At 40.6% G+C, this 13,874-nt stretch overlaps 1 protein-coding gene across 1 annotated transcript; it reads right to left on the bottom strand.

Annotated features, from left to right (window-relative positions):
• Window positions 1-275: 275 nt before the first annotated feature.
• Window positions 276-12,541, bottom strand: LOC121636128. Its single transcript, XM_041979427.1, has 8 exons — window positions 12,468-12,541; window positions 11,381-11,402; window positions 11,185-11,306; window positions 10,768-11,114; window positions 3,612-4,748; window positions 3,358-3,530; window positions 1,539-1,790; window positions 276-1,446 (listed from the first exon to the last, which is right to left on the bottom strand). Exons 2-8 carry the CDS (start codon window positions 11,381-11,383, stop codon window positions 496-498), a joined length of 2,985 nt encoding a protein of 994 aa, XP_041835361.1. The 5' UTR covers window positions 11,384-11,402; window positions 12,468-12,541; the 3' UTR covers window positions 276-495.
• Window positions 12,542-13,874: the final 1,333 nt, after the last annotated feature.

Genomic DNA, 13,874 nt, shown 5'->3' with positions numbered 1-13,874 from the left:
CAAATCTGGGCTCATTCCACAATTGTATCTAAATGACTGCCATTCAAATAGATACAAATCTGGACTCATTCCACAATTGTATCTATATGACTGCCATTCAAATAGATACAAATCTGGGCTCATTCCACAATTGTATCTAAATGACTGCCATTCAAATAGATACAAATTTGGGCCAAGTCCCTCTCGCCCGTGCTAAGTCTATGGCGAGAGGGCTCATTCAACCAACATTCCACATTTCAATCTAACAACAGAGAGAAAAGATGACAACATTTTTGATTGGCATAAAAAACTGCCATTTTTATTCTGCAGCAAGTGAACATTGGGGCCTAGCCCGTCATTCAGCCATTACTTTCTTCACTCTTTGCCTTAGGCACAAACAACTTAAAATTCTTTAAGAGTTACTTTTTTTAAACAAAAATGGCCTCACTGGCCAATGACACTGGGGCCTAGCCCCTACGTGAACTGTTTTTTGGAACTTTTTAAAGTGCTTTTTTTTTAACGTGGGGACTCTAGATCCTGTGTCTCTGGCACAACAGTTGGACTGTGGACCTTCTCAAAAGGCTGACGTTTTGGGGTCTGAGTGTTCTTCACAAGAGGGCTGACGACCTTTGAGATCGGCCCTAAACCTGGATCAGAGTTATACCCTGACGAGCACACAGCCTGTTTTTTCTTTGGAGGGCTACTAATCAAATAGGCATGGCCAAGCAGCCGCTTGGCAGCGCGAAATCCAGCATCCATCGTGGATTTACGCTTTGCGGAGGGAGAGGGAGGAGCCGTCCGGATGAACAGGGCCTTCCGTACCCTTTTACCCATCACGCGTTGATGTGTCCCAGGCAAACGTGACTGGATTGAGTCCGAGTCGCTCAGGTCTAGTTGGAGTTCTGGGGAGCTGTGGTCAGTGCTCTGGGTGAAGATGGGCAACGTGATCCGAGGAGTGCTGCAATTCTTCTTTCTGAGGTCAAAATCTGCCAGGGAGGGATTAACTGAAGGGGGGGAAAGGTCGATGACCATATCCCCCTCATCAGAAGAGATCTCACCTGGACCGCAGGTGGATGTTGCGCTTGAGCTGGAGGGGCTGCCGCCCGGCCTGGACCTGCCGCTAGCCGAGATGGAGGTGGACGCGCTGGAGGGGCTGAAGCCCCGCCTGGACCTGCCGCGAACAGAGATGGAGGTGGACGCGCTGGAGGGGCTGTCGTACGGCCTGGACCTGCCGCGAACCGACACGGAGGTGGACGAGCTGGAGGGGCTATCCCAGGTGGAGGGGCTTCCCGCACTGGACCCGCTTTGCCGTAGTTCCTTGTCCAAGGCAGACATGCGGAGCTCCCGTGCACGGTAGGCCCTATCTCGTCGTGGCAAGGAAACGTAGAATTTTGAGGCCGTTTGCGCATCATGGCCCATTGATGATGCCACCTTTTTCCTGCCAGTCTCGGTGAGGTGAGTGTCAGCCTGGTTGAGGAAATGCAGAGACAATACATGAATTGGAAGTATGGAGGTGTGCAAGGAAGGAAGGAAGGAAGGAAGGAAGGAAGGTGCCTCACCTGAGTTGCTATACTGCTTCTGATCAAAGTAAAGTTGACAGGACCAGAGCAGCCCGCATCTCGCCAGGCAGATGCAAGCATCAAATTTGGCTTGTGTATCATGCCACCAAGGACGGTGTGAAACACAAATGGAGATTTGGGCCCGTCTGGGCAGCAAACACCCCCAGCCAGCAACTTCATCCACTTGTATTCCTCGGCCACCAGTGCAATGGAAGCATGACCGAATGTCTTGGCTGTTTTGTGCTCTTCAATCTACAGGGGAAAAAACACAACTTCCACATTTGCATCTATTCCACAGTAACTTCCACATCTGGATCTATTTAGATGTAAATTCCAGATTCCTATCTATTTACATGTAAATTCCACATTCATATCTATTTACATGTAAATTCCAGATTTGTATCTATTTACATGTAAAGTCCAGATTCCTATCTATTTACATGTAAATTCCAGATTCCTATCTATTTACATGTAAATTCCAGATTCGTATCTATTTACATGTAAATTCCAGATTCCTATCTATTAACATGTAAATTCCACATTCATATCTATTTACATGTAAAGTCCAGATTCGTATCTATTTACATGTAAATTCCAGATTCCTATCTATTTACATGTAAATTCCAGATTCGTATCTATTTACATGTAAATTCCAGATTCCTATCTATTTACATGTAAATTCCAGATTCGTATCTATTTACATGTAAATTCCACATTTGTATCTATTTACATGTAAATTCTAGATTCCTATCTATTTACATGTAAATTCCAGATTCCTATCTATTTACATGTAAAGTCCAGATTCCTATCTATTTACATGTAAATTCCACATTTATATCTATTTACATGTAAATTCCACATTCATATCTATTTACATGTAAATTCCACATTCATATCTATTTACATGTAAAGTCCAGATTCGTATCTATTTACATGTAAATTCCAGATTCATATCTATTTACATGTAAAGTCCAGATTCGTATCTATTTACATGTAAATTCCAGATTCCTATCTATTTACATGTAAATTCCAGATTCGTATCTATTTACATGTAAATTCCAGATTCCTATCTATTAACATGTAAATTCCACATTCATATCTATTTACATGTAAAGTCCAGATTCGTATCTATTTACATGTAAATTCCAGATTCCTATCTATTTACATGTAAATTCCAGATTCGTATCTATTTACATGTAAATTCCAGATTCCTATCTATTTACATGTAAATTCCAGATTCGTATCTATTTACATGTAAATTCCACATTTGTATCTATTTACATGTAAATTCCAGATTCCTATCTATTTACATGTAAAGTCCAGATTCGTATCTATTTACATGTAAAGTCCAGATTCCTATCTATTTACATGTAAATTCCAGATTCGTATCTATTTACATGTAAATTCCACATTTGTATCTATTTACATGTAAATTCCACATTCATATCTATTTACATGTAAATTCCAGATTCCTATCTATTTACATGTAAATTCCAGATTCCTATCTATTTACATGTAAAGTCCAGATTCGTATCTATTTACATGTAAAGTCCAGATTCCTATCTATTTACATGCAAATTCCAGATTCCTATCTATTTACATGTAAATTCCACATTCGTATCTATTTACATGTAAATTCCAGATTTTACATGTAGATTCCAGATTCCTATCTATTTACATGCAACTTCCAGATTCCTATCTATTTACATGTAAATTCCAGATTCAGATCGATTTAACAGTAACTTCCACATTCGTATCTACTCATAACCACCAATCAGTTAACCATGTTGACATATAAATTTACAAAGACCACACCTACCAGGATCTGCCATTTTTGGCCCTCCTCCCAGGAGTCTGCGTTGAAGACATGCTGGACCCGCATTGAGGTAAAGATTGAGGACCTGTGTCCCGTCAGCACCGACAAATACCCCATGGCATATCCCATTAGCAGAGTATGACTGCCGTTGCTGACCGTCTCGCTCACGATGTTTTCTGGAAAAGACCAGAGCCATGTCAACTACACCAGGACCTCAGCTTCAACGTGGGTGGTGGAGGAAAGGAAGGAGCACTTACCCAACAATTCTGGGATACGGCGCTTGGCAACACTGAGGAATCTCTCTTCCTGGGAGGCTGGCACCTGACTGTCCGTCTTCTCCTTGCGCACCTTCTGCCTCCTCAGCAACACATCTCTGTTCACGTCAGCCCTGATCTTTTTCAGCTCATACATAATACGGCTGATGTCAGATGATTTCAACCGGCTCTTTTTTAGGAAAGAATGCTCCACATGCCTGTACAACAATGTCGCATTTATCATCATGTTCCTGATGCTCGTTGGGGCGTAGCCTTTATTAGTGAGGTAGACTGGGTATTTCCGTAATCTCTCAATATTGGTCAGGAACCGTAGGTCCTTCAAAGCATCTCTGTCGCACGCCTTCTCGCCCAACATGTAAGTGCAAAAGACGTGGCAGTGGCGTGCGGCCGTGTTTGCATTTTCCTTGTCTTTGCGTTTGCGCCTGGCCCCGACTCTATATTGGCGAAAGTCCTCTATGGCCTTTTCGTACATGCAAGTGTCCGAAGTGCTTTTCCCAATGGGCGCGCCTTTGACAAGTGAGACCTCAGCAGCCTCTTCATCGCCAGGCGTCTGGTCGGCGGCTTCAATGACTGTCTGGCTAGCCGATGTTGAGGGCGTCGGGATGGGATCCGGGTCCGGTGGCGGAGGGACTGGGGCAGGCGGAGGGACTGGGGCAGGCGGAGGGGCTGGGTCCGGCGGAGGGACTGGTTCCGGCAGCAGGACAGGGTCTGGCAGCGGCTCTAGGTCAGGCGGCCGGACTGGGTCCGGCTGCGGCTCGGGGTCGGGTGGCGGGTCTGGGTCACCTGAGGGTGACAAATCCACAGGCTGCTCATCTGTCCCAAGCCGCCTGATGCCAGAAGATTTACGGGGACGCCTCGCTGGTGACAGCTGGTCTGATGTTATCCTGGGGGTCCAATGCCTTGGATTTAAACTACGTTCCAGGACCTCCTGCTGCCTCAACACAAAGCGGTCAAGTGCCTTCTCCAACTTGTCGATGCGGGCCAGGAGTGACTGTTCAAGGGTACAGGACATCTGGCTGCAGTGGCAGGAGGACACACCAGACGAGGTGGATGAGGGTGCCGGTGAACCGCTCACAATTCCTCTGGAGGATGACTTGCGGGTCATGGAGGGGATGGGGGCTAAAGAGTAGAAAACAGAAATATGGGCTTATTTTCTGCTACTCAACAGAGACTTCCAGATTCTAATCTATTTAACAGTAACTTCCATATTTATATCTATTTTACAATAAATTCCACATTTGCTTCTAATTACATGTAAATTCCAGATTCGTATCTATAGACATGTAAATACCAGATTCCTATCTATTAACATGTAAAGTCCAGATTCCTATCTATTAACATGTAAATTCCAGATTCGTATCTATTAACATGTAAAGTCCAGATTCCTATCTATTAACATGTAAATTCCACATTCGTATCTATTAACATGTAAATTCCACATTCCTATCTATTAACATGTAAAGTCCAGATTCCTATCTATTAACATGTAAATTCCACATTTGTATCTATTAACATGTAAATTCCAGATTCCTATCTATTAACATGTAAAGTCCAGATTCCTATCTATTAACATGTAAATTCCACATTTGTATCTATTAACATGTAAATTCCAGATTTGTATCTATTAACATGTAAATTCCACATTTGTATCTATTAACATGTAAATTCCAGATTCCTATCTATTAACATGTAAATTCCACATTCCTATCTATTAACATGTAAATTCCACATTTGTATCTATTAACATGTAAATTCCAGATTCCTATCTATTAACATGTAAATTCCAGATTCGTATCTATTAACATGTAAATTCCAGATTCGTATCTATTAACATGTAAAGTCCAGATTCCTATCTATTAACATGTAAAGTCCAGATTCCTATCTATTAACATGTAAATTCCAGATTCGTATCTATTAACATGTAAATTCCACATTCGTATCTATTAACATGTAAATACCAGATTCCTATCTATTAACATGTAAAGTCCAGATTCCTATCTATTAACATGTAAAGTCCAGATTCCTATCTATTAACATGTAAATTCCAGATTCGTATCTATTAACATGTAAAGTCCAGATTCCTATCTATTAACATGTAAATTCCACATTCGTATCTATTAACATGTAAATTCCAGATTCCTATCTATTAACATGTAAAGTCCAGATTCCTATCTATTAACATGTAAATTCCACATTTGTATCTATTAACATGTAAATTCCAGATTCCTATCTATTAACATGTAAATTCCAGATTCCTATCTATTAACATGTAAATTCCAGATTCCTATCTATTAACATGTAAAGTCCAGATTCCTATCTATTAACATGTAAAGTCCAGATTCCTATCTATTAACATGTAAAGTCCAGATTCCTATCTATTAACATGTAAATTCCAGATTCGTATCTATTAACATGTAAATTCCAGATTCCTATCTATTAACATGTAAATTCCAGATTCCTATCTATTAACATGTAAAGTCCAGATTCCTATCTATTAACATGTAAATTCCACATTCGTATCTATTAACATGTAAATTCCAGATTCCTATCTATTAACATGTAAATTCCACATTCCTATCTATTAACATGTAAATTCCAGATTCCTATCTATTAACATGTAAATTCCAGATTCCTATCTATTAACATGTAAAGTCCAGATTCCTATCTATTAACATGTAAATTTCAGATTCCTATCTATTAACATGTAAATTCCAGATTCGTATCTATTAACATGTAAATTCCAGATTCGTATCTATTAACATGTAAATTCCACATTTGTATCTATTAACATGTAAAGTCCAGATTCCTATCTATTAACATATCACTTCTTTTCAAAAGCACCTTCCACATTTGTATCTATATACATGTAAAATCCACATTTGTATCTATTTAACAACAAATACCAGATTCCTATCTATTAACATGTAAAGTCCAGATTCGTATCTATTAACATGTAAATTCCACATTCGTATCTATTAACATGTAAAGTCCAGATTCGTATCTATTAACATGTAAAGTCCAGATTCCTATCTATTAACATGTAAATTCCACATTTGTATCTATTAACATGTAAATTCCAGATTCGTATCTATTAACATGTAAATTCCACATTTGTATCTATTAACATGTAAAGTCCAGATTCCTATCTATTAACATATCACTTCTTTTCAAAAGCACCTTCCACATTTGTATCTATATACATGTAAATTCCACATTTGTATCTATTTCACAACAAATACCAGATTCCTATCTATTAACATGTAAAGTCCAGATTCCTATCTATTCACATGTAAAGTCCAGATTCCTATCTATTAACATGTAAAGTCCAGATTCGTATCTATTAACATGTAAAGTCCAGATTGCTATCTATTAACATGTAAATTCCACATTCGTATCTATTAACATGTAAATTCCAGATTCGTATCTATTAACATGTAAAGTCCAGATTCCTATCTATTAACATGTAAATTCCACATTTGTATCTATTAACATGTAAATTCCAGATTCGTATCTATTAACATGTAAATTCCAGATTCGTATCTATTAACATGTAACTTCCAGATCTGTATCTATTAACATGTAACTTCCACATTCGTATCTATTAACATGCAACTTCTTTTCAATAGTACCTTCCACATTTGTATCTATTTAACAGTAAATTCCAGATCTGTATCTATTAACATGTAACTTCCAGATTCCTATCTATTTACATGTAAAGTCCAGATTCCTATCTATTAACATGTAAAGTCCAGATTCGTATCTATTAACATGTAAAGTCCAGATTCCTATCTATTAACATGTAAAGTCCAGATTCCTATCTATTAACATGTAAATTCCAGATTCGTATCTATTAACATGTAAAGTCCAGATTCCTATCTATTAACATGTAAAGTCCAGATTCCTATCTATTAACATGTAAATTCCAGATTCGTATCTATTAACATGTAAATTCCAGATTCGTATCTATTAACATGTAAATTCCACATTTGTATCTATTAACATGTAAAGTCCAGATTCCTATCTATTAACATATCACTTCTTTTCAAAAGCACCTTCCACATTTGTATCTATTTCACAACAAATACCAGATTCCTATCTATTAACATGTAAAGTCCAGATTCCTATCTATTCACATGTAAAGTCCAGATTCCTATCTATTAACATGTAAAGTCCAGATTCGTATCTATTAACATGTAAAGTCCAGATTCCTATCTATTAACATGTAAAGTCCAGATTCCTATCTATTAACATGTAAATTCCAGATTCGTATCTATTAACATGTAAAGTCCAGATTCCTATCTATTAACATGTAAATTCCACATTTGTATCTATTAACATGTAAATTCCAGATTCGTATCTATTAACATGTAAATTCCACATTCGTATCTATTAACATGTAAATTCCACATTTGTTTCTATTAACATGTAAAGTCCAGATTCCTATCTATTAACATATCACTTCTTTTCAAAAGCACCTTCCACATTTGTATCTATATACATGTAAATTCCACATTTGTATCTATTTCACAACAAATACCAGATTCCTATCTATTAACATGTAAAGTCCAGATTCCTATCTATTCACATGTAAAGTCCAGATTCCTATCTATTAACATGTAAATTCCACATTTGTATCTATTAACATGTAAATTCCAGATTCCTATCTATTAACATGTAAATTCCACATTCGTATCTATTAACATGTAAAGTCCAGATTCCTATCTATTAACATGTAAAGTCCAGATTCCTATCTATTAACATGTAAAGTCCAGATTCCTATCTATTCACATGTAAATTCCAGATTCCTATCTATTAACATGTAAATTCCAGATTCCTATCTATTAACATGTAAATTCCACATTTGTATCTATTAACATGTAAAGTCCAGATTCCTATCTATTAACATATCACTTCTTTTCAAAAGCACCTTCCACATTTGTATCTATATACATGTAAATTCCACATTTGTATCTATTTCACAACAAATACCAGATTCCTATCTATTAACATGTAAAGTCCAGATTCCTATCTATTCACATGTAAAGTCCAGATTCCTATCTATTAACATGTAAATTCCAGATTCGTATCTATTAACATGTAAAGTCCAGATTCCTATCTATTAACATGTAAATTCCACATTTGTATCTATTAACATGTAAATTCCAGATTCGTATCTATTAACATGTAAATTCCAGATTCGTATCTATTAACATGTAAATTCCACATTTGTATCTATTAACATGTAAAGTCCAGATTCCTATCTATTAACATATCACTTCTTTTCAAAAGCACCTTCCACATTTGTATCTATTTCACAACAAATACCAGATTCCTATCTATTAACATGTAAAGTCCAGATTCCTATCTATTCACATGTAAAGTCCAGATTCCTATCTATTAACATGTAAAGTCCAGATTCGTATCTATTAACATGTAAAGTCCAGATTCCTATCTATTAACATGTAAAGTCCAGATTCCTATCTATTAACATGTAAATTCCAGATTCGTATCTATTAACATGTAAAGTCCAGATTCCTATCTATTAACATGTAAAGTCCAGATTCCTATCTATTAACATGTAAATTCCAGATTCGTATCTATTAACATGTAAATTCCAGATTCGTATCTATTAACATGTAAATTCCACATTTGTATCTATTAACATGTAAAGTCCAGATTCCTATCTATTAACATATCACTTCTTTTCAAAAGCACCTTCCACATTTGTATCTATTTCACAACAAATACCAGATTCCTATCTATTAACATGTAAAGTCCAGATTCCTATCTATTCACATGTAAAGTCCAGATTCCTATCTATTAACATGTAAAGTCCAGATTCCTATCTATTAACATGTAAAGTCCAGATTCCTATCTATTAACATGTAAAGTCCAGATTCCTATCTATTAACATGTAAATTCCAGATTCGTATCTATTAACATGTAAAGTCCAGATTCCTATCTATTAACATGTAAATTCCACATTTGTATCTATTAACATGTAAATTCCAGATTCGTATCTATTAACATGTAAATTCCACATTCGTATCTATTAACATGTAAATTCCACATTTGTATCTATTAACATGTAAAGTCCAGATTCCTATCTATTAACATATCACTTCTTTTCAAAAGCACCTTCCACATTTGTATCTATATACATGTAAATTCCACATTTGTATCTATTTCACAACAAATACCAGATTCCTATCTATTAACATGTAAAGTCCAGATTCCTATCTATTCACATGTAAAGTCCAGATTCCTATCTATTAACATGTAAATTCCACATTTGTATCTATTAACATGTAAATTCCAGATTCCTATCTATTAACATGTAAATTCCACATTCGTATCTATTAACATGTAAAGTCCAGATTCCTATCTATTAACATGTAAAGTCCAGATTCCTATCTATTAACATGTAAAGTCCAGATTCCTATCTATTCACATGTAAATTCCAGATTCCTATCTATTAACATGTAAATTCCAGATTCCTATCTATTAACATGTAAATTCCACATTTGTATCTATTAACATGTAAAGTCCAGATTCCTATCTATTAACATATCACTTCTTTTCAAAAGCACCTTCCACATTTGTATCTATATACATGTAAATTCCACATTTGTATCTATTTCACAACAAATACCAGATTCCTATCTATTAACATGTAAAGTCCAGATTCCTATCTATTCACATGTAAAGTCCAGATTCCTGTCTATTAACATGTAAAGTCCAGATTCCTATCTATTAACATGTAAATTCCACATTTGTATCTATTTAAGAAATTCCAGATCTTTATCTACTTAAAAGCAACTTCCACATTCATATCTATTTACATGTAGCTTCCACATTCATGTCTATTTACATGAATATTCCACAATCTGATCACACAGTAACTTCCAGACTTGTATCTATTTAACAGCAACTTCCAACAGCAAAAAGCACATTTCCAACAGCAAAAAGCACATTTCCAGCATCAAACAGCACATTTCCAGCAGCAAACAGCACATTTCCAGCATCAAACAGCACATTTCCAGCAGCAAACAGCACATTTCCAACAGCAAACAGCACATTTCCAAATCATAAGCCATCCAACAACAAAAGCCGCATTTAAGAAAAAAATTGGACTTACCAAGGTCGATTTCTGGCAGGGATGTGTGTGAAGTTTGAGGGGTGGAAGCCATCTGGTCCCTAGGACGGGGCTGTGGCTCATCATGCTCACTGGATTCATCCTCACTGGATGCATACTCCTCGCTCCCCTGCTCTTCCTCCAGCTGACCCAGTGTGGAGACCATTTCAGGGGTTGGATTTGCCTGCCTGAGCTCCCTGAACTCTTCCTCCACAGCAGTCCTCTTAGCTCTAGCCACGAACCGGGCCCTCTTGTCATCTGAGGGCATGTGATGATGGGTCTGCAAGTGCTTGTCCAGCCGGCACACGTTGTTTTTTTTGCAGATCGGGCACTGGAGCTTGGAAGTTGTCCTGCAAGACACGAGTCTTGTCAGTAAGTGGCATGCATGGTCAGAGGGTGAAGAGATGCTGAGCAACTTACCTGGCACTGCCCCACTTTAGCAGGAGCGCCAACTCCTCCTTGTTGGGCACAAAGTGTGTGGTGCGGAGGTGCTGCCTGAGGTTGGCAAAGCGGTGGAAGCACAGCCCACAAAGCTTCTCCGGCTGGTGGGGTGGGACCACGTAAAATCAGGAGGGAAACCTAGCAGAAGGTCCTAAAGAATGTTCTGCAAACTTACCATCCTTGGTGGTGTTCTATAACTGTGGATAAAAGTGAAAACATTTTGGTTGCAATCTGTTCACTGGGCCAGAACTGAATTTATTATATCCAGATTCACATCTATCCAGCAGCTTCTTTTAAACAGATTCAATTCTGGAAGCTGCCAGCTTTATTTACATCTATTCAATAGCCAGCTTGCTAGCTAGCTAGCTAGCTATTGAATAGATGTAAACAAAGCTGCAAGCTAGCAAGCCAGCTAGCTAGCTGGCTTGCTAGCCCGTGGTCCTCGGAGTCAACAACAAACCGCATGCCGCCGAACGAGCCCGCTAGCTCGCCCGCGGTCCTCGGAGCCGGCCTGCCGGTCAACAACAAACGGCACGCCGCCGAACGATCCCGCTAGCTTGCCCGCGGTCCTCGGAGCCGGCCTGCCGGTCAACAACAAACCGCATGCCGCCGAACGATCCCGCTAGCTTGCCCGCGGTCCTCGGAGCCGGCCTGCCGGTCAACAACAAACGGCACGCCGCCGAACGATCCCGCTAGCTTGCCCGCGGTCCTCGGAGCCGGCCTGCCGGTCAACAACAAACGGCACGCCGCCGAACGATCCCGCTAGCTTGCCCGCGGTCCTCGGAGCCGGCCTGCCGGTCAACAACAAACGGCACGCCGCCGAACGATCCCGCTAGCTTGCCCGCGGTCCTCGGAGCCGGCCTGCCGGTCAACAACAAACCGCACGCCGCCGAACGATCCCGCTAGCTTGCCCGCGGTCCTCGGAGCCGGCCTGCCGGTCAACAACAAACGGCACGCCGCCGAACGATCCCGCTAGCTTGCCCGCGGTCCTCGGAGCCGGCCTGCCGGTCAACAACAAACGGCACGCCGCCGAACGATCCCGCTAGCTTGCCCGCGGTCCTCGGAGCCGGCCTGCCGGTCAACAACAAACGGCACGCCGCCGAACGATCCCGCTAGCTTGCCCGCGGTCCTCGGAGCCGGCCTGCCGGTCAACAACAAACCGCACACCGCCGAGCGAGCTCGCTAGCTCGCCCGCGGTCCTCGGAGCCGGCAGGCCCGGAAACAGCAAACAACACGCCAAGCCAAAGTTCTCCAAAACTTACCTTTGTCCACGAAAAGTTTCTCCTGTCCTTTCACTCGTCCACGTGCTTCCCTTCTTCTGCTCGCTGCTGGTCCGTGTGCAATGTCTCACTTCCGCTCCGTCACTTCCGGTTTTAACATCTCGCTCCGTTCCCGGGCAAAGAGTTGCGTCAGCGGCGACCCCTGTCGGTCGGAGGTCGTGTAGAAAAATACAAGCCACCGTCTAGTGAATTGTAAACCAAGAAATATTTTTTTAAAATTTTTTTGTCAGCTATTCTACCTGTAAAAACGTGGAAAATAAAAGAAAAAAAGGACTCAAAGTCTAAAGAAATTACAAAGAATCTTGGCCCATGCAAAGTCAATGGAGAGACAGCTCCTTCCACATTTCAATCTATTTGACTGCCATTCAAATAGATACAAATCTGGGCTCCTTCCACATTTCAATCTATTTGACTGCCATCCAAATAGATACAAATCTGGGCTCCTTCCACATTTCAATCTATTTGACCGCCATCCAAATAGATACAAATCTGGGCTCCTTCCACATTTCAATCTATTTGACTGCCATTCAAATAGATACAAATCTGGGCTCCTTCCACATTTCAGTCTATTTGACTGCCATCCGAATCCACAACAACTTGCACTTTTTACCACAAAATGTACAAAAATACAAGACACGCGGAGCTATTTATGAACCTGTTTTTTTTTATTTTTGGCATTTCTGAACAAGCCCAATGTGCACGGGTGTGGGCATGCAGGCGCCATCCACCCTGCCTTGCAAAGAACAACTGTCTTTTTTTGGTTAGTTTTTTTACGGTAATTTCTCCCTTAAGAACATCTTTTTAACAAAGAACACTAGTGATGTATAATACAAACATAACAAAAGGGAGAGAGTGACAAATGCGCAGTAGCGCAGGCATTTACTGACACTGGCTCCCAGAGAGGCCGTCCTCTTCCTCCTTCTCCTCTTTGCCACTCCAGGGGATTGGGGTCTTCGGTCGCCGAGGACCATCCTGCGGACCCACTTCCGGGTCATGGCCCGAGCTGAGCGGCGGGCGGGCCTGTGATGTTTGCACCTTGGCGTCTTTGGTGCACTTCCCGAGCTGAACTTGGTCGTCATTGGGAGGCTTGGAGCGGGCCTTGGCTGAGGCCCCAAGCACCATCGGCAACAGGCTGGTCTCGCGTCCGAGGACAGGTGCTCGGAGTTCCTCCTTTCCCTCTTCCAAGCTGGCCTCTTCTGAGCAATCCGAGTTCGGAGGGGGCGAGTAGGGGGGGCATGGATCGGTGCTGTCGCTGTCCCCTCCGCCGGAGTCCTCGCCTCCGTCACCGGGCACAGCGACGACATTAACCACTTCCACGTACTCTCTGTCCAGAGTGCCCGACGCACGGGTCCTGCGCAAGGTGCCGGTGGACGGGGGGCTCGCGATGTC

The sequence above is a fragment of the Melanotaenia boesemani genome, unplaced genomic scaffold (assembly GCF_017639745.1).
Source record: "Melanotaenia boesemani isolate fMelBoe1 unplaced genomic scaffold, fMelBoe1.pri scaffold_128_ctg1, whole genome shotgun sequence".
In the NCBI taxonomy this organism is placed as follows: Eukaryota; Metazoa; Chordata; class Actinopteri; order Atheriniformes; family Melanotaeniidae; genus Melanotaenia; species Melanotaenia boesemani.
The sequence above is the reverse complement of the archived record's forward strand: the minus strand, read 5'-3'. Positions and strand labels throughout refer to the sequence as shown.

Bases quoted from the DNA above. Each gene is read 5' to 3' on its own strand.
- LOC121636128 (XM_041979427.1), bottom strand. The intron at 1,791-3,357 runs GTAGGTGTGGTC...TTTCCCCTGTAG, and splicing joins GCCAAAAATGGCAGATCCTG to ATTGAAGAGCACAAAACAGC. The intron at 1,447-1,538 runs GTGAGGCACCTT...TTCCTCAACCAG, and splicing joins GAAGCAGTATAGCAACTCAG to GCTGACACTCACCTCACCGA.